At 32.1% G+C, this 24,077-nt stretch overlaps 2 protein-coding genes across 2 annotated transcripts; both read left to right on the forward strand.

Moving 5' to 3' along the window:
- The first annotated feature begins 184 nt into the window (after nucleotides 1-184).
- On the forward strand, nucleotides 185-5,687 carry LOC132713695 (uncharacterized). The gene is made up of 7 exons (XM_060696371.1): nucleotides 185-335; nucleotides 462-551; nucleotides 1,147-1,323; nucleotides 1,734-1,815; nucleotides 4,202-4,389; nucleotides 5,083-5,262; nucleotides 5,605-5,687. Exons 1-7 carry the CDS (start codon nucleotides 293-295, stop codon nucleotides 5,685-5,687), a joined length of 843 nt encoding a protein of 280 aa, XP_060552354.1. The 5' UTR covers nucleotides 185-292.
- Nucleotides 5,688-10,925: 5,238 nt separating this feature from the next.
- Nucleotides 10,926-21,829, forward strand: LOC132713657 (protocadherin-11 X-linked-like). Its single transcript, XM_060696310.1, has 8 exons — nucleotides 10,926-11,109; nucleotides 11,521-11,717; nucleotides 15,470-15,733; nucleotides 16,514-16,709; nucleotides 18,249-18,394; nucleotides 19,211-19,428; nucleotides 20,950-21,200; nucleotides 21,627-21,829. The coding sequence occupies exons 1-8, from the start codon at nucleotides 10,938-10,940 to the stop codon at nucleotides 21,680-21,682; spliced, it is 1,500 nt and encodes a 499-aa protein (XP_060552293.1). The 5' UTR covers nucleotides 10,926-10,937; the 3' UTR covers nucleotides 21,683-21,829.
- The last annotated feature ends 2,248 nt before the right edge of the window (nucleotides 21,830-24,077 follow it).

Raw genomic sequence — 24,077 nt, forward strand, 5'->3', positions numbered from 1 at the left:
ACAGGACATATATTTTGAGTATGTATTATAGACATTTTTCCAATATAATGAAACTTGTATAAAATCATACGTTTATTGTATATAATATGACATGATATATCGATTTGTTAACAAAAACACTCGTTTTGCTACATTAAGTTCCTATTGTTTTTATGTGTGAAATGATCACTTTAAACCAAAACAATGCTAGTGGTCTATGTTTAAACGTTACTTTCCATTTTTTTTAGACCTTTTCTATTGTAAATCTTACCTTATTTAATTCGAAACAAGCAATCAATGACATAATTCACAAATGAAGGAATTAATCGTGATTTTCGCGTTTTTAGTATGTGCTGGTAAGTCTCGATCAATAATTATATAATTATTACTCTTTTATGTATTTGAACAAATGTGATAATATCAAAAACGGTTGATTATGAAATTTCGTTATAAAATCTTGAGACATAAATCGTGTTTTTCAGATGCCGTTCAGACCTGCTCAAACAACGTACGTTGGCCAGATGATGCCATTAACGGTTATAATTCATATTCCACCGCCGATACATTCACTGGTAACTTCTTTTTTGTAATTAATGCTTCTGAGGAACTGTGTAGAACGTAATCAAGTAAGTCCTGTAGGAAAAATGCTACTTCGCTGACAATTTATTTTATGTCTGTATAGGGTCAAAAAACATTGATTCCGTTTTCATATTTTGTATCAATCAAGAAGCAACACAGAATTCAGTTACGTGATATATACTTACTAAAAGGGGATATTTACATACATAAATACAATCCGTATTAATTTATTTCATTGCAAAATTTCTTTCATTTATAATTCTTGAAATATTCAGATAAAGTATACATTATTAACTTTACTTGTTGAAACGAATTGTGTCATGGAGATTATATAAGGTCAAAGAAGCACTCGCGTCGATCATATATTCAAAAATTATTTTCTGTATTCGTAACAAACTCTGCTGAACATTACAGGAACCTGTATGACATAGTTTTAATTGGATCTTTGATTGAAAATTTCAAACTAAATTGTTTCAAGATCACGACAACTGTACAATAAATAATCATTTGTCAAATGATGTAATGTTTATATAACTTCAACATAAAATTAAATCAATCATATTAAAAAACTGATTGTTTCATATAAAGGCAGCGGGTTTTTGATGGAGGCAGTGGAATATCACACCCCAGACAGTTGCACGTGCGGCGTGCTATATAAATGGATTTTCCATGCTGTTGAGGACGGTGCAATTGAGTTACAAGTCTGGGACCACTTAGATCATCAGAGTTACCAGCTGAAAGGAGAAAATTATTTTACTGTTCCAGGTTTGAATCTTTACTAAATACGATTATTTCTGAAACAAAGATAGACATGCATATTACATATTATTATTGATCAAAGCCAAATAAAATTTAACCTGGAGTGCTGAAATAAATTTACGTTTTGTAATGATGTTGTTATAATTGCTTATTAATATTTATTGTTTAAAACTGTTTAAAGCTAATGTTTTTTCATTAATGTTTTCTGTGTATTCTTAAATCAATTATTTAAAACTTTTGAAAGATTTCTTTTAAAAGGAATAATTTGATAGAGAACAACGGTTCCTCTTAAAAGGTGTTTGCAATATTATTTTTCCCCCAAAAATATGTTCTGTCAAAATCTTAAAACTTTTTACAAGTACAAGACTTACTTACTTAAATACTTTATAATTGTAATGACCTTAAATATATTACAGTTTCAGCTAAGGGTGAAACTGTAGAGTATCTCGTGCCAGAAAGGGATAGGATTACTATAAGGAATAACTATCTCATTGGATGGTAAATATATTATGTCATCGATGATAGATATAATATCTCATTAGGTATTGATATAATATCTCATTGTGTGGTAATTATGATATTTCATTGCGTGATAGATGTAATTTCTCATTTAATGTTAATATAATATCTCATTGTGTGGTAAATATGATATCTTATTGAGTGATATATATATATAATATCTCATTCGGTGTTGATATCTCATTGGATTTATTGAATCATAATCATATCTCACTGGGTTCTGAAAATCTCATTGGATAATAGATATATTATCTCATTAAGTAAATATGATATCTCAATTGATTGTAAATATAATATCTCATTGGATATCAATATAATTTTTATTGGATAATAAATAATATATCCTATTTAATTGTAAATGAAATATCTCATTAGATATAAATATAATATTTAATGGATTGTAAATACTATATCCTATTCGATTGTAATTGAATATAATATCTCATTAGATGTTAAACCCTTGGATTGTTTAAATAATAAATCATTGGAATATAAATGAAATATCTCAATTGAGTGTAAATGGAATTCAGTGGATTGTAAATATATTATCTCACTGAATGGTAAATATGATATTTCATTGGATTGTATATATGATGTATTATTGAATGATAAATATCATATCTGATTAATTGTTTACACATTTGAATCATACATACCTTTAAAGTTTTCAATGTATTATATAAATCACTTACTACAATATCGTGAGAAGCTTTAACTACAACAATAATGAGCCGCGTCACGACAAAACCAACATAATGGGTTTGCGACCAGCATGGATCCAGACCAGCCTGCGCATCCGCGCAGTCTGATCAGGATCCATGCTGTTCGCTTACAAACCCTATCACAAGTAGAGAAACTGATAACGAACAACATGGATGCTGATCAGACTGCGCGGATGCGCAGGCTGGTCTGGATCCATGCTGGTCGCAAACCCATTATGTTGGTTTTGGCGTGACGCGGCTCAATTCATTTCTCGATTTCGTAAATAGTTTTCTCAGTTTCTATCAAAGCGAAAAAGTAAAAAAATATTTGTTGAACACTTAGTAAGACAATGAAAGTTTATTTTGCTGAACTACGAAAGACTGACAGGGACACTTTAATACATAACAAATAAGTGATTTCATCATGAGTCCTCGATTTCAATTTTTTATGAATTCATAATTTCAATATTTAAACTTCATGAAGTCACGATTTCAACTTGATAAATTAAAGTTATATTTGTGAATTCGTGAAGCTGAATTAGTGAATTTGTGAAGTTGAATTCGTGAATTCAGGAAGTTGATATGAAATCGTTAATTCGTGAAGTTAAAATCATGTATTCATTATGTTGAAATCGTGAATTTATGAAGATTGAAGCTACCTTAGTTGTCTGTGAGTGATCAAGATGTCATTGCACTTTGGAAAAATTGAGTCAATTTTCTTTGCGTCCAAACCGAAATTAAGGTCTAAGTGTAGTTTGAATATTACATTCTTCTCCTCAGAAATGAAGAAATATCAATTGTTCAATCAAATTTAAAAATAACATTAAAGTCAGCCTGAATGTCAGTCATTATTTTTATCTTATAGTTTGATGTTTAGCCTTTAATTTCGAGAGGCAGGGGGTTAAATTTTGAATTATGTATCTCTGTAATATGTGAATTAATGTGATAGTCTCTGTGTGCTATAATCTCTATGATATTTGTATAACAATAACTATTTGAGCCGCGTCATGACAAAACCAACATAATGGATTTGCGACCAGCATGGATCCAGACCAGCCTGCGCATCCGCGCAGTCTGATCAGGATCCATGCTGTTCGCTTACCAACTCTATTACAAGTAGAGAAACTGATAGCGAACAGCATGGATCCTAATCAGACTGCGCGGATGCGCAGGTTGGTCTGGATCCATGCTGGTCGCAAACGCACTATGTTGGTTTTGACGTGACGCGGCTCAACTATTTAGTGATACATACAGATGATTCAGCATGTTAAATGCCATGTTAAACTATCATTATTGTGTCGACAAACTAACTAGTAAAAGACTTTCTATATCACGAGGCCAATGAGGTAAATGACAGAGAACACAATGGAAACAAGGATATTTTTGTTTTATCTCTGGTATTGGTGTGCAATATTCTTTATTTTAACATGTATTAATATACATGTATATTTCAGGTAGTATATATTATGATATTAAAGTATGTCTGTTGCATCATGCATCTATTTTACTGTAATGTTTTATATGTATATTTTACCAAATAAATCTCAAATATATCTATCGTGAATTCGTGAAAATCAAAATGTCACAACCGGTCTTTAATAATTTACTTTACATACCTCTTCAACATACACTTGTCTATTTTATAATACTGTTTTTGTGTACAGGTATGCTGCGGGGCCCTCGGGTATTGTAGGATATAAAGAGGGCGTTGAATCATACTCCGATGAATCGAGGAGGGAGCCGAGCATGACCAACCTTGACCCCGCGCACGAGCCAACATTTGACTGGTCTTCTGGGTCTTCTGTTGTAACTAGAGACCGGATATATGCTTTTGGAGCAGAAGTTATTGCAAGTATGTTTTTTATAGATTGTAAAATAATTTACCATTTTATTAGCTAGCCATTGGATTAATAATGTATGTATGTATGTATGTATGTATGTATGTATGTATGTATGTATGTATGTATGTATGTATGTATGTATGTATGTATGTATGTATGTATGTTATGTATGTATGTATGTATGTATGTATGTATGTATGTATGTATGTATGTATGTATGTATGTATGTATGTATGTATGTATGTATGTATGTATGTATGTATGTATGTATGTATGTATGTATGTATGTATGTATGTATGTATGTATGTATGTATGTATGTATGTATGTATGTATGTATGTATGTATTTATGTATGTATGTATGTATGTATGTATTTATGTATGTTTGTATGTATGTATTTAAAAAAACCATGTTTTTCCGTATTCAATATATGTATGTATGTATGTATATATGTAAGTATGTATATATGTATGTATATATGTATGTATGTATGTTGTATGTATTCAAAAACAACATGTTTTTCCGTATTCAATATATGTATGTATGTATGTATATATGTACGTATGTATGTATGTATGTATGTATGTATGTATGTATGTATGTATGTATGTATGTATGTATGTATGTATGTATGTATGTATGTATGTATGTATGTATACATACATATTTATACATTTACTAAGCTTCCAATATTCTATTGCAGACACGGCTCCTGAGTTCACTAACTTACCTCGTGAAGTTTGGATATACGGCGACGAGACAGCCGGAGCATTCATATACAAAATATCCGCAGACGACATTGATTCGAAAGACGTGTCTTCACTTTTTATCAGAGATATTGATGAACAATCAACTAGTCAGTTTTATTACGACAGAACAATACGTGCGTGTTTTACTTTTATTGTTACATGTTTCTTTTCACTAGTTTTTAAAATAACAACTTTTCGGACGTAAAGCTTAGCCGAACACCATCGGATATTTGTATATATTTGCTGTTAAAAATGAGCTACTTGGTGTAACTATAATAATGACCGCTGATTAGATGATGTTGATGATGATAATGATGATGATAATGATGAATAAGAAAATGATGCTGCTGTGATAATGATGTAGATGATGACGAAAACAAAAAAGAAATATACAGAATATATAAGAAAACCTATTTTACATAATTAGAAGTGCATTTATTCAATTACTTATCATTGTCCTGATTCTGTGATTTCAGGCACTGTTTTCCTTGCCGTGTCAAAGCCGGCTGTCGGAACATACACTATGACGTTTGAAGTTCAAGACCCCAGTGATTTTTAAATACCAATCAAGCAACACTTACAATAAAAGTGTTAAGTTGGGTAAGCCTTTAATAAAAAAATATCCAAAAAGATTTATTACATGTACTTTATTTTCTTTTCGACAAAATTAGAACAAGTAAGAACATAAACCATCTAATATATCTGTTGCTGTTGGTTTTTTTATTTTATAAATCCGTATGTCCGTTTTTGTTCTTTCGTTCCCGTAGTGTTATCTCAACAATAAAAAAACAAGAAATCAAAATTTAAAGGTATATCCAGAAACAGCAGAATTACAAATAGTAATACAACAGTTTGGTATAATAGGGAAGAATAGAATAGAACTTTCGTTTGTACTTAGATGTATCGAGCTCATTTTATATAGTTATGAAACAGTTTTTAATAGAATCTTTTGTCTTATACTCATAATGTCTAGTGATTTCGGCCAGATAACTATATGACTACAAAAAGCAAAAACAAAATCACAAAAATCAACAACAAACAAACAAACAGCTTTCTACAAAAAGCACGACATTGGCCCGAACATGAAAGTCATTATTTTATGCGCCCTCCTCTGTTGGGAAATCTCAGCAGCGAGTCAGTCATGTGCATTTAGGTATAAATCTTTTTCTAATTCTCTTTATCTTATGAACGACAGAATCAAAAACTTTGATTATACCGTTTTTGCGACGGACGCGCCCTCAGGCGCGTTCAGAGCTAAGTCATCTACACATGGGATTTCGTTGGCTACACTCGCGCAATGTGTCCTAAACCAATTAACAGCCCAAGAAATAGTACATGAATTTGATCCTTCAAAACTCCCATACTTTGTCTGGATATCTTAATGTCTTCCATATTTAGCCTTTTCAATTTCAAATTAAGTTATCCAAGTTAAAATATGAACGTATATTACTGATAAAAACGTTGTAGTCCCGTAGTATTATTTGCGCCAATATGCAAATTACTGCTGAAACGATTTACCGCTGTCGAAAAAGTAGGGCAGCAAATTATACTACAATAAAGGTGTAACCTCTGAGTTCCAAGACATTATTAGTAGGAAATAAATATTTCTACATTATACAAAACATTATTATTAACAAATCAAAAGTTTTTCGTGACTCTAGGATAACTCGCTCATTAATAAAAGGGGAACTATTTTCGTGACTCATACCGCGGGTTTAGCTGAATATTCAGCAGTTATTGATATATTAGATACAGTACAATGGATAGTATAAAAATGCATGTAAGACACTTTACCGCCATGTAGTCTTTCATGGTAAGGAAGTTATAATATCAGTTCTACTTCCGATTCTTGTGGTTTGTTTACATATTTTACTAGGTCATGATATGAGTTAACCTTCGCTATTCTAAAAATAGATTCTGCTTCACCTGTTCTGATTTTTGCGACAGGCGATTAGGAAGTACACATTAAACATGTAATTAAATAAACCAGCGGATTGTAATGCAATACTTTTTAGAAATGCTATACAATTGTAAGAAGCAAACAATTTGAAAATGGAATTTAGTGTGAAGTTGAAAAGGACAAAACCAAAACACTGTAGTGCTTTAAGTGACTTTAAATTAAAAATTAAAACGATGTGCTCTGGGCCTCTACATCTTTACCTTGTAAATAAAAAAAATCTAAAAAATACACTATTAATTTGCTGATGATTTTATCCATTTTTGTTTTTAATGAACATATCCAAGAGAAATAAAAAAATACAAATGGACTTATATATTATTGTCTGTATGCCCACTATGAATAACACGAAGCAATTCTAAAATAGCATTCTCAAATGTAATAATGTATTATGTTTGAAGTTTATTTGCCTGGATTATTCTAGAAATATTTCGTTGATTTTTTTTTTTTATTTACATATCAATTCTTAGAATAAATCGATAAGGACACTGATTTACAAGTTTGACCATGAGTTTTTAGCATAAATTTCATTCTGTATTTTAAGTGCTTGAAAGTAGAAAATCTGAATTATATCAATTTGGGACACAAAATACATTGCTCTACAAATCTCGAACTTGTATGGAACAAATTTTCTCTGTTATATATTTTGTGTTTTGTTTTTTTTTTTTTCTAAAAGAAGCCTTAATTAATGTCTCTCCGGTTGCATGTCCGTCGCATTCAGTGCTGCAGCACTTTGATTTTCTTTTTAAAAGGCACCCAGATTAACAAATTTGCCCTCATATTTGCGAACACTATCTGAAAAAACACTAAATACAGTGCGCTTTTCACTGTACAATACACGGACAAAGACAATTCGACACTTGTTTACAACTTTGAATGTTTTCCCCAACAAACGCTGGATTTACTGTAAAAAATGTAGGACATTGATAGTCGTATCACAATATATACTGATAAAATAAAAAATTGATTAAAATGAAATAGAAAATTTATACCATGGTGTAATTCTTGTTGGGGTTTTAAACCCTATGGCACTGGAAGAGTCATATGACATCTTTCCAGCTTTTCTGGTGGTGGAATACCTCAGGTGTCCCTGTGTGCATTATATCAAGTCAGTGTCCACGGAGTCATCGACTTACGTTCAAATTCAATCATATTACACAAACAAATTATTTATTCTAGTCCACCAGGGATGGCAAAGCGATTTCAAGTGGGTTTATTTTCTTCTCATACTTTTATATCTATAGATTCGATACATATACATACATATGTTATTTAACTGAACCATTGGATAAAAAACTCACCGACACCAAGTCTTTACTCAATGCAAGGAAAATAAGATGAAAGAAATTTATGTAAAACTGGTGGCATAACGTATAAAACGTCTAACCACGTCATATGTATTCTTATTTCAGATTCAAACAGATCTATAGTTACGACTAATGGCGTTACATTTAACTATGAAACAACTCAACAATACATAATGGACATCACGTTAAGTGATGGACAAAGCAATACAGACACGGGCTACTTTATGTTGTATATTACAAAAAATAATCCGCCAAAATTCACTAATTTGAATAGTAAGTACTTACTGAAACAAAAATTAATAATAAATCAACACTTATTAATGGCCATCTCCAAGCATTATTCTCCTGCATCCTAACTTTACATGGCCAAATTAAACCCGTATAATATTAAATCTTGTAGTCTAGTTTTCGTTTGTTTTAGAATACTACTTTTAAAATGCTTTAATTAAAAACATAACAATGTCCTCATACATTGGATGATTCGACAATTAAATTAATTAACGGAAATAGAGAGAAATTAAAAACGCTCCTTTAAATATTTACTCTGTAATGTCAGTGTCATTTCACTACTGGAATATGAACAAATTTTTTTAAAAAATGTTAAAACAACAACACTGCACAGTCAGCAATTCTTTTCTTCATCTTTGAATTCCTCATTGGTATTATAGAACCACACTAATCTCACATTCACTTTGCTGATAGGATTAACTAGTTTAATTATTGAATTTATTGAATTTCACAGATTTGTTATCGCACGGTTATGTTGTTTTTTTTTTTCAGACGGCGCTAGAGCCAATATAACATATCGTACAACAGCCACCGGTGACTTTGTGTACGCTGTTGTCAGCAACAGATGCCGAAAACGACGACCTTACATTTTCCATGACCTGTGACCCTGCAGGATGTCCGTTTGAAATAGATGGAGACAGTAAGACTTTTACCCTTACAACACTAAATAACTTCTCGTCCAAATCTGATCAAAACCATTCATCGTTTTTAATGAGAAAACTAAAAGAATAAATACCGAATAGTGAATAGTGAAGACCATGACGGCAAGGACGCGCCTGGTGTTAAATCATAATTATTTAGATAAAGTTTATGTTGCCCTATAACACGCCACAGTTACGAGATGCATTTGGTTATTATAATTTAATCAGGTAGAACATTCAAACATATTATTCCCGATCTGGCGGTCCCACAACAGCACCATCTGAAAGTGTTGTTGCTGCAGTATAAGCAGCTGTAGATGAAGACGTCTGTTATTTCATGGAGGTGACTAGTAATTTTATGTAGCATTTACACCTCATCAGCACATATATGTTATATTTTTATTGCCTCGAGATTTATGTTTAAAAGTCCTTAAAAGAGATATAGGTGTTTCCTTTGAATTATTAACCGACTTTGTTCTTCAGGCAAATGTTAAACATCTGTGGCTGTCAGCCCACGACAGCTGTGCGAAATTTCCTCCATGCAACGATTAATACGCAACGCAGGCTATATTTAACCTAAGCAACAAAAGTTTTTGTAAAAACTTAAATTACATTCTCTCTCCAACCTACAGTTTTTATCTCCGCTCGATGTGAAAACTACAAAATATTTACTGCTTAAAACTTCTCCCGCCTTCGACGGTTGCCCTTTTCTATTACCTAAATTTCTCCTTTCGCTTTTTCCGTTCCAAGCAAAGAATGCTGCTCACACATTAAAAGGGCTGACTTTAAAAGGGGTTTAAATTTACTAATACACGAGTAAATTATGCATAAGTATGGAGGTTCGCCTGTTGTCGCCATATTCTGTAGGTCATTGTACCCTCAACGATGAACCACCGGAGAGAAAAGGGGGTATAGATTTATTCAAACTTTTTACTGTTAAACTTTAAAAAAGTTTGCTGGTTTTTATGCTCAAAATCAGTAAGCGGGCAAAAGACTACAGTCAATCAATATCCAATTGGAATACTTTTTAGGATCAAGTTTCTTCATTTTGGGAATTTGAACATTACAAGTTTTTTTTTTTTAATTCGGGGGTTTGGTCCGCAACACAAATTTTTGGAAACTTTTAAACCACCGGTTGGGCCTAGCATATTTTTTTTGATTCACAATTTGTTGACCTAGGTCTTCATTTTCTAGTTCATGGTAATAAACTAATACAATGTATCAGAATATGATATATCACTATAGTTTGTGTTTCCAATTTACGCTGAATTTCATTTCACGAATAAATACAGCCGATTTGCGAAAAATAGTTATAATTGTAGTTTTAAGTCCATTGAAGATGTCAAATTTCAAGCAACAGTTTAAGGTCTATATCATTTCTCGAACTTCTTTAAACTAAAGATTAGACTAGATATTTCATACTAAACAATAGAAATTTGTCTTTTTTCATATTACATGTGCTTCATAAAAAACAGCAGTTACATTTTTTCCAGAAAATATTTTAAAGTCTGACTCTTGCTTTTTAAAAAAAACTAGCAAAATGTATATCTAAAATGTTGATTTTAACTACAAAAAATATTGATTATTGTATATTATCAGATATAAATGATGTTCCAATGATTGTAAATCTCGGATTGACCGATCCTATAGCGGTACACGAGGGGACGCCGCTCGGAACGACTGTGTATACGATACAATATGTTGATATCGATACAACAGATTCCCACACCGTCCATGTGACATATGACGAAACTTGGGCAACCAACTATTTTGGATTAAATGTATCAAGTACGTATATTATACAGATCAGATTCTCAAAGAGAAATTAGTACTAGGAATCGAGAAGTGTACTCCTTAGAATATCACATGTAATATGGTAATATTATAATTTGTTTTCCAGATCTTACAATGGCAGTTATATTGGAAATCTGATATTTTTCAGAACACTTGAAATTACCACTACCGTTTATCATCAACATTTTTGTCGCTTCGGTTGTTCTTTACGGATTCCGTTTGTCTCTCTTTTATGCATGATTGTTAGAACATATTCTGTTTGACCTGAATTGAAAACGATTAATTGTGTAACATTTTTAAGTAGTGAAATAAATGATAAATGGAAATGATGACTTTCTTCACTATTACATGAACTCTCACATTCCATTGCTCTTGTTAAAACTTCTGTGCGTGTTTTGTTTTCAGCCGGTGTTCTTACAACTGAATATAATATCTTGGATTATGAAGAGCTGGACCCTAGTTGGACAGCAATTGCGACAATAACAGTATCTGATAGCCTCGATACCGCAACAGGAACGTTGACAATCCACATCCGGAATGTGAACGAGGCTCCGTATTTTCACCAAACGAAATATTCATTTGAACCAATAGAGCAAGGCTGGGTATGGTGTATTTACTATAAGTATTACAATATGTCACAACAAATTCTGTACTGAGCAAAATAAAGGGGCGTCCGTTGCCGAGTGGTTAAGGTCGTTGACTTCAAACAACTTGCCCCTCATCGCTATTGGTTCGAATCCCAACAGGGACTTTTGACACTTTCATGTCAGGAAGCTATCCAGCTAGCTTACGGAACGTCGGTGGTTCTTCTTAGGTGCACGTTCGTGCCTGAAATAATATGGAGGGCGTTCGTTGCCATAATTCCAGACATGTAAACTGTTCCTTTTAAAATCTACTTTTGAAAATGCAAACATGGATGCCTAGCATTTTAATTGTATCCGTGTACTGCAAATAATATGCCTCTAAATCCAATCTTTTCAACGAAAGTTTCCGCTATTAAATAACAAGTTTACTTACACATAGAACGAAACATTTGACCTAACATGAAAAAACAACAACAACAAAAAAACATCAAAAAAAAAAACAAGAACACCAGACTTAAAATCCTCTAACTTTGTGAATCTTCTTTTGTCTTATTAAACATGTTAATGTGTAAACTTGATCTTGTAGCTCTGCAACTTGAAACACGTGTTCTTTCATTTTTTTCCTGTATTCGAGTTTTCTATTTCAGTTGTATTTACATTTGTCTTGTCTCAGGCTATAAGTGTCCAAACATGCTTCCGTATTATATTCGATGGAAGATACAAATATGTTTATTTGTAGTTTTTTTTCATGTAAGGTCACTTGTTTTGATCTTTATGTAAACTTGTTATTTAAAAGCTGGAATCTTAGTCTCTTTAATGGTAGAATTACAAGTCCTGCTAATTTGGATATTTGTTATAAATATGAATTCACATTTTAAGTACTTACCGCTTTCATTCATCCCACAATTTCTTTTTTCTGGATTTTGATTTGATTTAATCATATTTTATTGCTTGAAACATGTACATGTAACATAAAGATTACATTAATACAAATACGGATAAGGAAACATGTATGTTAACAGTTTGAAGCAAATGGATTGGGCCACAAGTTTTACCAACATTAATGAAGGCCCTCCCCAGGCAAGTTTAAATAACAAAATGGTCATTATAAAGATACAAAACTTGTTTACGTAATTAATGTGTTAGGCGAAGAAACAAGAAAATATATATTATTTGCACATCATCAGAGCAATATTTACAGTTTGTTTCTATATATATAGATTTGAATTTAAATTGATATTAAGGTATTTAGATGACAATATTATAAGAGAAAGAAAAAAAAACAACAAAAATGTTATGAGGTTTAAATATCATGAAATAGAAAAAAAATAACACAAAAAAGCACACACACATTCTAAAAACATCCAAACTTCTGTTCACCTTTCTTCTGATAAAAAAAAGGTTTCGCCTCCATTTCCGTTACTGGACCACCGTTTCTGGGTGACATAACTTGAAAGCTCGCCTTTGAAAGACTTTAAGTGCGTTAAATGTATGCTAACGTATTTGACATAACTTGAAATCACGCCTTTTAAGGGCTTTAAGTGCGCTAAATGTATGCTATCGTTATTGCGCTTTTGTCCTATGCAGAATGCGCATACGTTGCTATACAAAAATCGTACTGAAAAATGTCTAAAGAAATAATGCACGGAAGGGCATCTGAGGTCTTCCTCCACCAGTAAAGCTGGAACATCTCCATATGACCTATACTGTGTCGGTGTGACATAAAACCCACTTAAACAAGCAAGCAAACAAACTGAGCAAAATATAGTTTGGTTTTTGTGATTGTTTATATATGCACTGAGATTTGAACTAAAGTATTCACGACATGACAATATTTTTATCTGCAGTTGTTAATTATGTGATATTAAGTAATCCTTTAGCAGAGCTTTTTCAGTTGACGTCACTATCTGTTCCGCTTTCTGCTTCTTCCTTTCCTTCCGACGTTGAATTGTTTACGCCAAATTTAAAACCTGCCGGGAGATTCATTGCCCTGTGTTAATTTAATCTGTTCGTGTATAGTTGAAGGAGTATCGCCAATCTGTTAACAAAATTTAATTGTCCACAACTCAAATTTATCAATGTCCAGCAGAATATCACAATATGTCCAAAATGTCCAATATGTCCCACACAGATTTACAGAATCAAAACTTATATATTACTATGTTAGCAGTACAATAGTACACAATCCGTATATCGATATCACACAATATCACAAATTAGCACGCCTCGAAGTGCAAACATTCATCCTATATTGTGGCGACTTTCATATTTTAAACTTTTACTTTGGTAGCGTATAAGTCGCAACACTGTTTGGGGTTTAAACAATCTTTAAATAAATGGATATAAGTAGGAAAAGTCTTTGTTTAAACTTTTAAAATGTAAGAATATTTATTGAACAGTTAGAACAAATATCATATATAAAAATAATTATGTCTTTAACATCTATCAATAATAGTCATTTATAAACTATATCTCTTCTTTTCACAATTTCTATTAGATTCTATTCTCAATTAATATCTCTGTTAAATTATCTTTCTATTTTATGTTCTGATATTCATTTACAATGTAGATTCTCTCTGTCAATGTTATTTTATTCTATTTTCCACCCCAATAATCAACTTATTTACTATAAAGGAATTATCAAAACTAACTTTTATCTCTGAATTCTCAGAGTCAACTTCAATCTCAATCTAATCTTATCTCAATCTCATCTTATCTCAATCTCATCTGACTTCATATTCGAAAACATCTATATTTATACTAGAAGAATTCCGCTAGAATTGCAGAATTTGGCAGAAAGTGTGATGTCATAAATAACAGTGGCAGAATTCAGCAGAATTCTGCAGAAATACATACAAACATATTCAAAGATTATCTTTCAAGTTCAATTAAAGAGGATATACAAAATATTACATAATAAAAGCAATTACCTAAGATATGACATATTCTGTAAAACATCGTCTGTCAACTGTCAAAACCCAATGTTTACCAATAAGAAAAACGCCGACGAGAAATCAATGACGTAGAACGCATAATTCAATGACGTAATAGACATAAACGTAACAGGTACACATAAATGTTGTAAACATGCCGGTAACTCACTATCAGCCAAATTATCCAATATCTTTAGAAATTGACGTTAACAGTAGATGACAATTATAAACAGACATACAAAAAATGTGGATAAAGTTTACCGCTAGAAGGTAATTCAATCTTGAATTTTATATTGAACGGTAAAAGCTTTATCACTGAGATTAAAAATAATATAAACAATACCCCACCTACTTTTAAAACCATTAAGTTAAACGGAGTTTGCACATAAAATACTCAATTAAAGAATAAAGTAAGCAGATGAATTATTAGATCACCTGATCCCTGCATTATATACTTTCAATGAACATTCTAGTATACTAAACTACTTAGAGAAAGAATATTTCAGAATGAACATGAACAGAACTTTCTTGGTATAAGATGAACGAACATGAAAAATTATATAAACATCAAATAAATAAAATTATTAAAAATGATACATGTAGTTTAAGTGGCATGACTATGTATCGAACCAACGACAGCGCGATTATCTGTCCTTCGCTCTACTACTGAGCAATTCAGGAACACATAAAGCCTTACACATAACACTGCGCATTCATTTATTTCTTCAGTCATACAAGAATTCTTAAGCATGGATCTTCTGAAATAAGAAAGTAAAACATCTTAAAATGATTCTTTGACGCTTTCAAAAAAAAATTAAAAACGATATTTTTGTACAGAGGGAGGCTGATATTGGAGACTGGAATCCGGTTATGAGTGATCCCGATAACGATATTGCCACACCTTTAGATACCCACGTGTATACGATGGACTGTGGAGATTATACTCGATATTTCCGTATGAACAGGACTGACGCCTCGATAAAATTCTTCACGAAGTTTGATTATGACACGGCCAACTTTACTGGCCCATTTAACTGTATTGTCACAGTAACAGATAAGGCCGGACTAACGGGGACGACAACGCTAGAGATTGATTTACATGTAGGTTTAATACAATTTAAATGTGTGTGTATGTTTTTTTTATAAAGAGAAGTTTAGTTTAACAGAACTTATTAACAAACAGCATACATGACTATATAAGTAAGATATATAAAGAACTGAACTTGACCTGAAGTTATAAAAATAGCATTTATCAAAAAGTTTTGAAAGTATTGATGAAGTTTAAATTTTATATTGATGACTTTTGTTTTAATATAAAGATAGCAAAATTATTTTTCGTAGACGACGGAATATCTGCAATAATCAAATACATGTACTTCTAAAGTGATTTCTCCGAAAATATTCTGATATCATTTTCTGAAACCTTTATTCTAATTTTTTACTGTGCAATGCTTGTTAATTTATGCTTCAAAACTTATTCTTCAGTAATGCAGTAAAGAGAGCTGATGGTAGAATTTGAAATATCAAATTCATTACCATTCACATTAAAGTAGATTCCTGAATTTGTTACCTAATTCAGTATCCAATACATTTTAAATTTTTTAAGCATTTCCTTGTCTTAATATAGACTTATACATTTTTTTAGACTTTTTAATAAAACATTGTGTAAAATCAACTGCAAATGCCTGATTTGCTGGACATTAAGTATATAATATGATGTAATCAAATGCAAAATGTACAATGAATATCTAATTCGATTGTGGTATACTCAATAGAAGAAAGAAAAGAAACACACAGAGTGTATTTGCGGATGTTTGTTTCTGAAATATAGAATTAGACATGACAGTAGCTACATCATCTTGGCATGTTCTTATATTTCAGGATAACAATGACAACAGACCTATCTTCTTCAGCCAAACTGATAACTATATATTTCAAACACCAAACCTAGAACCGGGTAGATTTGTTGGTCAAGTTACTGCCACGGATGGCGACAGATCAGCTGAATATAACCAAATCCACTACAGGATCCTCTCATCACCTTTTCCTAAAGATTTCATTCTGATAAATGACTTTGGTAAAAGTTCGTTGTTTGTCTGGCTCATCATCGTATTATCTTTGTCGTCGTCATCTTATTTCCATCATCAACTTCGTCGTCGTTGTCATCATCATCATCATGATATCATCATTATACAATATCATCATCATATCGTTGTTATTATCATCATACCATTATCATATCGTCATCATGACATCATCATCATTATCATCATCATCATTATCATCATTATTATCATCATCATCATTATCATTATCAGTAAATACCATCTCCAGACGTAAAGAAACACAAAGGTTAAAAATTTGATCATTTTTGAAATCTTTTTTTTTAATATCACTTCCTACACATAATCATCAACGGCAATATCTTACAGACAAATTCTCTGTGAGATGTAAAGTTTTCGAGTAAAAAGCTTGAAAAATATGATTTGCCCTTAAAGTTGCTATTGGTCTGTATTATGTTTTGACTTTGTACTTTTTCGTCCTAAGATTATTGTGAGTTAGTTACTATAGAAACTAAAGGGGGGCGTCCGTGGCCGTGTGGTGAAGGCCTTTGACTTCAAATCACTTGTCCTCTTGAACTCCGTCGGTGTTTCTGCTTAGAATCCCGTCCGTTATTGAAATTATTCACGAAGGGGCATCGGACGTCTTCCTCTACCGGTAAAGCTGGAAAGTCGTCATGTGACCTTTACTGCGTTAGTGCCACGTAATACCATATCATTAAGTCATAGAAACAGCAAGATTTAAGTGTATGGCGTTTAGCCAAAGGATAATTTTAAGTTGTAAAAGAAAAAGATAAAAGCAATTGAACCAAGTTTTTGTCTAAGAATGTTTTGATAATCATGCCATGAAATGATTATGTGTACATGTTTGTATTCATAGAATATCTTACATTGTTTAGCAAGCAACAATCGTGTTTAAATCTATTACACTTCATCACGGATTCATACAATGCAAATCGTCAGCGGAACATATAAAGGTGACCTGTTGGTATTGATAATTATACATTGCTGTATGAATGTTACGGGAATGTTTTACTATTGTTTGGCAAAACCTGAATATATACAGCGATGAAAGATAGACGAAAGTAACAGCCTTATAAATTTATATATGAAAGTCTATTTTTTATTTCGAATTCTATTCCAAATACAAGTGAATTCAGTTGCAACAGTGATCTTCAAAATAAACATTTAAATCCATGTTACTTGTTTAGCTGTGTAACAAATTTTTTTTAGAGAGCTTATAATTAAACTAAATAAAACGAAGTGTCCAATTATAGATTTCGTTCTACACATAATGAGCCGCGTCATGACAAAACCAACAAAGTGCGTTTGCGACCAGCATGGATCCAGACCAGCCTGCGCTTCCGCGCAGTCTGATCATGATCCATGCTGTTCGCTATCAGTTTCTTTACTTGCTATAGGGTTTGTAAGCGAACAGCATGGATTTTGATCAGACTGCGCAGATGCACAGGCTGGTCTGGATCCATGCTGGTCGCAAACCCCCTATGTTGATTTTGTTGTGACACGGCTCAAATGTTGATAATTATCACTTACAGGAAATATTTACGTGAATGAGTCATGGACGTCTGCGTATTTCTACTATGACGTCTCTTATGTATTGCTTATAAGAGCTGAGAACAATGTAGATAGAGACGAACTACGTCGGTCAAATACGGCAACGGTTACCTTATTCATTTCTGGGGTAAGTACGTCATGCAGAACTCCGAATATTTGTTTACTACCGGTAAGCTTAGATCGTGCCGACTAGTTCAAATAAAATCTTATAAAATATCTATCTTATATTGTAATATGTTGCAGGAAGAAATCTATAAATAATTGCACGTTTTTTAAAACACCGAGATGATTGTAAATGAATTGATCGAATTTTTATAGTGTCAAAATACTCATATCTTTATTTCCTATAAATTGTAATAAAACTCATTTATATACATGGATTATGTGTTCAATGGACGCTAATTTTCTAAATGAAGATTAACTTACAAATGTCAGTAATTTTAATTTTAATCGATGTTTTTCTTCGAGATATTCATTATTTTTGGAAGAAGAAAGTAGAATGTAGAGAAAAATTAAAATGATTAATTGACTCATATGCTTACATGCCACAGTGCATGGGTGCATTTTCCTAAGCCAGGGTCGGACAAACAAGTGCCAAATGTTGTTTGGTAAAGCCGAACCAATGAACTCTTGCCTTGAATGACCCGTTGACTAACAAGCTTTTCTGATCTATATATCTACATTTAATTCAATCTTGGAATAATTCAATAAATGAAATTAGATTCATACCGAATTCGGAAATCACTAGCGATTGGCACGGATTTATATAAATCCGTGGTATTGGTGAGGTCGTATATTATCATGAAACATAAGTTCGTTAGATACAAATCGTAGCAGAAAATATGCCGGTATAAACAGGGTCCCTTCATGTTCAAACAATATGTCAATCATTATTTTTGTAATGGCACTCGTTATCATTTACCTAGAGTTATCATTTACCTAGACATCTACGGTGGTACCAGTGACTACAGACCGACCTTTCACGTTTATTGAGGACAACAGGAACATTGCATGGCTAACAGTGGTTCTTACATTCGGTGTGTTGTTGCTAGTTATTGTCTGTGGTTTTATGATGATGTACAGTATCCAGATAAAAAGGTTTAGATGGTGTATACCCTGGTGCCGTAAACGTCTGCTGGGATTGAAGAGTATGACAAGAAGGTAAGATAAACATGTTGGCAGAATAGTTTAACATAGTGTCCGATGTGGCGTCTGAACTTGTATGAGGTCGATGAAGTATTCAAAATTTTCACTAGACAACATAAAAAAATGTAATAAATATGTTAGTGTATGATGATAAACAGATGTGGAATTTTTAGTGCCGCAAAAGATATTAGGAATAAAGACTGATCAATAACTAAAAGAAGATTTGAGTTAATCGATATTCTAATAAGTATCGATGGTGTCAAATACATGAATTTGTGTCCGAAATGCATATACAAAACTTACTTTGAAATGGCGGGATATATATAAAGATAATTCTAACACTATCGGAAATTTTTCTTTATAAACAAAGAAGGCCCGAAGCGTGCATTATTCTACAACAATGCACTCGCCGTTCTTATTATCTCCCTGTGTATTTTCACATTGAGGGCGCCATTTTGTTTGAAAAATCTGATAAATAAAAACAATTTTTTGTCGAATTTTGTTGTGAAAACTATCTACAATGAAAGAAAATGGTATAACTAAGAAAATTAATCCGAACACCAATATCTTTAATTCAGTCGTTAACGCTGTACAGACGTTTAAAGTGTTGTTTACGTGACGTCACAATTTAGCGCCAAACAGCACGTGCAAAACAATCAAATCAAGAACGCTATTTTAATGTCGCAAACGATTTAAGTTTAACATTTATTTAACTTTTAATAATTTATATTTCGCTTGAAAAATTATAGAGTTAAATAAAATAAACAAACAAAGTTTTATCAACGTTTTCAAAATTCGTTGTTCTCAAAATGTTTCTACACACGGTAGATTTAACGACAGTTTTTTTCAACCCACTGGAATAGCCTTTAAAGAACGTTTCTATTGGAAACTCTTAGGCGAAAACAAATTTAACCACCAAACATAAAGTCCAACTTTATAATAATAATTATATTTTTTCTTGACGTGTTAAGAATGGAAATAGATATTAATTCTTCGTGCATTATTGTACAATAATGCACGTTTTTCGTTCAAATGCTTTGTAATTAATCACTCAGGCCTATCGGCCTTCGTGATTATATTACTGCGCATTTGAACTCAAACCGTGCATTATTCTACAACAATGCACTCAGAATTGATATCTATTTCCTAAATAAAACATCAAAAGAAAGGTTAACCACGAACAATTTTAGTGAATAAAGCACGTGTTGCTACCAATGAAAAGTTAAAATTATTATTGCAAGTCAAATCAAGTGTTGATATTGCCTCTGTTGGTAAAGAAATATCTTATAACAACAGACAAGGTAAATTATTTGGAATTGGATATATATTATTACTTGATAATATAAAATAAAGAAAATAAAATAGAAAAAAAAACAAGAGCGCAAACAATTTGAATGTAAAGGAGTGAGTTCTGTGAGATAGTTAATAAAAACTACGCCTTTCTTTACCTAGATAACATTTTAAAATACAGAAGTTACTTGAGTCCACAACTGCATAATTATTATTCATGGTATTAACCATTTATTGATACTGTAGAGAAAAGAGAAGGTACTACCGTGGTCTACTGCTACAGGAAGAGATGGATGAGATGAATGAAGACTCAGATGATGATGAAGATGTTACAACTGCTCTCCAACACAGGGAGGATGATGACGAGGATGCGGCAGCGCCACCTATGTTGTGGGCGAGACTCAAAGCTAAAGGGGAATTTGTAGCACGTGGTCCTACAGTCAGGAAAGCTGGTGTCCCTCGAGCAGCTGTATACGATGAGCCCAAACCACAACTCAGTAATTTTTATCACATTTAATCAAATATTTCGGTCATACATTTTTTACACAAATGTATTCATATAAGATACAATCATGCTTTATTAATATACACATTCATTCAACGTTTTATACTATTTTGTGAAGTTATGGGTTACAAAAGTTGTTTGGTTCATAGGACGTGTTATCGTTACTTTGACATCATTATAAAGCATAAACGATTTTGTAAAATTCAATAATTAAAATCCTCTAAAACAACTCTATTGTATATCAAATCGCTTCTATCATGTATTTGCCATACATCTTCGATATAGGTATACTTACTTATTTTTCTTTCAAAACTGTTAAAAGAATGTCATTGTAAGTAATGCACAATGATGCCATGGTCCGTAATTGTTATATTACATTTTATGAATTTTCGTAACATGATATTTATGTACATTTCAGAGAAAGAAACGTCGAAGAAATTGATGAAATCTGATTCAGATTTTTGGAACAGTTAAAGATATACATTACAGAGGCATCAAGTAAACACAGACAAAATAATAATATTTATCTTTGAGAAGTAACTAAGATTACCAAGTTCAGGGTCCATATCTAATTAGTGACAGTTATTTTACTAGTGATATTGAATAAACAAATTAAGTTTGTTTTGTTTACATTTATAGTTTTAGTTCCTATTAAATGTATTCCAATTGTGTTTGCATGTCTTTTAATTAAGGTGAAGAATACCAATTGAAAAAAGGACATGCTGTTACCATAGGTAATCGGCGCGTTGATTGGTCACTAACCCGCACCCCCTCCCCCCTCACCCCCACACCCACTCTACAGCCCTCCTACCTCTCAAAACCATGTAAAATACAGTATTTTTCATTTGAAACATGTTGTAATATTTGATTTATGCTTTTAATTCAATAACCTTCATTTCCTACAAAAAATAAAAAATTGATACATATATATTTAGTAAAGGTATGCAACTCGCCGCTCAATTTTCAGCACTCATCTTAATATGAACTCCATAACTTCAACATTTTTTCACCAATTTTCAATATTTTGGTACCAAATGGTAGGGAATTGATTACTCTTAAAGGAATTAAAGTTCTCATTACAATCATTTCAAGTTATAAGAAGATATGTAATCTCGAAGTCACCGCAAGTGTAACTCGACAGTGATCTGACCGCTGGGTTTTCTTCAAAATTACCCGACTAAACGGCAGTTTATTCGAAATGAATGCATATTTCATTGTATTGCGCATATAAATATGATCAAATTATATCATTATTTGTAATAACTGTTCAATCAAAACAGCTAATAAAACTATAACAAACCTTTTTTCCGATATGCCAAATTCTCCAATCCAAAATGAAAGTACACATGTATAAACGGAAGCATTCGTATGGAGTATTTTCATTGGTCGTATGAAAACCTTAGACCAATGAAAATACTCCGTACAAAAAATGAAGGGGAGAGCACTCTGTAGAACTATTACTTGCATTATAATTTGGAATTTAACATATAGGAAAAAAGGTTTGTTATAGTTTTATAAGATGTTTTGATTGAACAGTTATTACAAATAATAATATAATTTGATTATATTTATATGCGCAATACAATGAAATATGCATTCATTTCGAATAAACTGCCGTTTAGTCGGGTAATTTTGAAGAAAACCCAGCGGTCAGATCACTGTCGAGTTACACTTGCGGTGACTTCGAGATTACATATCTTCTTATAACTTGAAATGATTGTAATGAGAACTTTAATTCCTTTAAGAGTAATCAATTCCCTACCATTTTGGTACCAAAATATTGAAAACTGGTGAAAAAATGTTGAAGTTATGGAGTTCATATTAAGATGAGTGCTGAAAATTGAGCGGGCGAGTTGCATACCTTTACTAAATATATATGTATCAATTTTTATTTTTTGTAGGAAATGAAGGTTATTGAATTAAAAGCATAAACCATATATTAAAACATGTTTCAAATGAAAAATACTGTATTTTACATGGTTTTGAGAGGTAGGAGGGCTGTAGAGTGGGTGTGGGGGTGAGGGGGGAGGGGGGTGCGGGGGTAGTGACCAATCAACGCGCCGATTACCTATGGCTGTTACAGGGAGTGAAAGATAAAGACGTAAATTTAACAAGATTATGAAAAAGTGAACTTATTAAAAGGTTGTTTGATTTTTTTGGTCAACTTCAAGCTTAGCCTACATTTATTTTAGAAAGAAAAGAAATCACGAGATAACGTTAATTTCATTTATATATATACATGTATATACACACACATTGTAAAATGAATTTCTTTGAGCCTGTAATACTTTTTTATTAGGTAAAAATTCAGTCATTAACATCGTATGGGGAATAAAACATCGTATGTGGAATTGAAAGCAACATTACCCCTTTTGACATATTATTGACGTATCAACAAAATGTATATAATGCTATGGGAACAGTTTAAAAATAATATATATAGTCATAAATATCTTGTTTATGTGTCACTGAGTTTAGAGTCAATTTTTTCAGTGTAAATGTTTTGATAGTTACTTTATTCTCTTTGCTTTATTATTGATACTTATTTTTAGTCATAATTGTCATGGTAACAAGTGAAAATGTATACAGCTACTCTTGTCTGGCTTCTATGTTCTGCGTTATAAGTTCCATAACCGGTGTCACTTGTGACTCGGATCCGCTCTTTTTACTACATCCGTTACCACATAAACAACACCAGACGGTGATGATCAAAGCAGAGAGTCCAGTGATAAAACAAAACCCAGCAATCATTCCAATCATCATCTTCGTCTGTGTGCTCTAAAACAATAATAAATAATGCGTCGTTTATGAAGGGGACCAGTCAGTCACGTGATCCACAGCAAAACATTTATTTATCACTATAATTTTC

The sequence above is a fragment of the Ruditapes philippinarum genome, unplaced genomic scaffold, assembly GCF_026571515.1.
Source record: "Ruditapes philippinarum isolate M1 unplaced genomic scaffold, ASM2657151v2 ctg635_1_1_1_1, whole genome shotgun sequence".
In the NCBI taxonomy this organism is placed as follows: domain Eukaryota; kingdom Metazoa; phylum Mollusca; class Bivalvia; order Venerida; family Veneridae; genus Ruditapes; species Ruditapes philippinarum.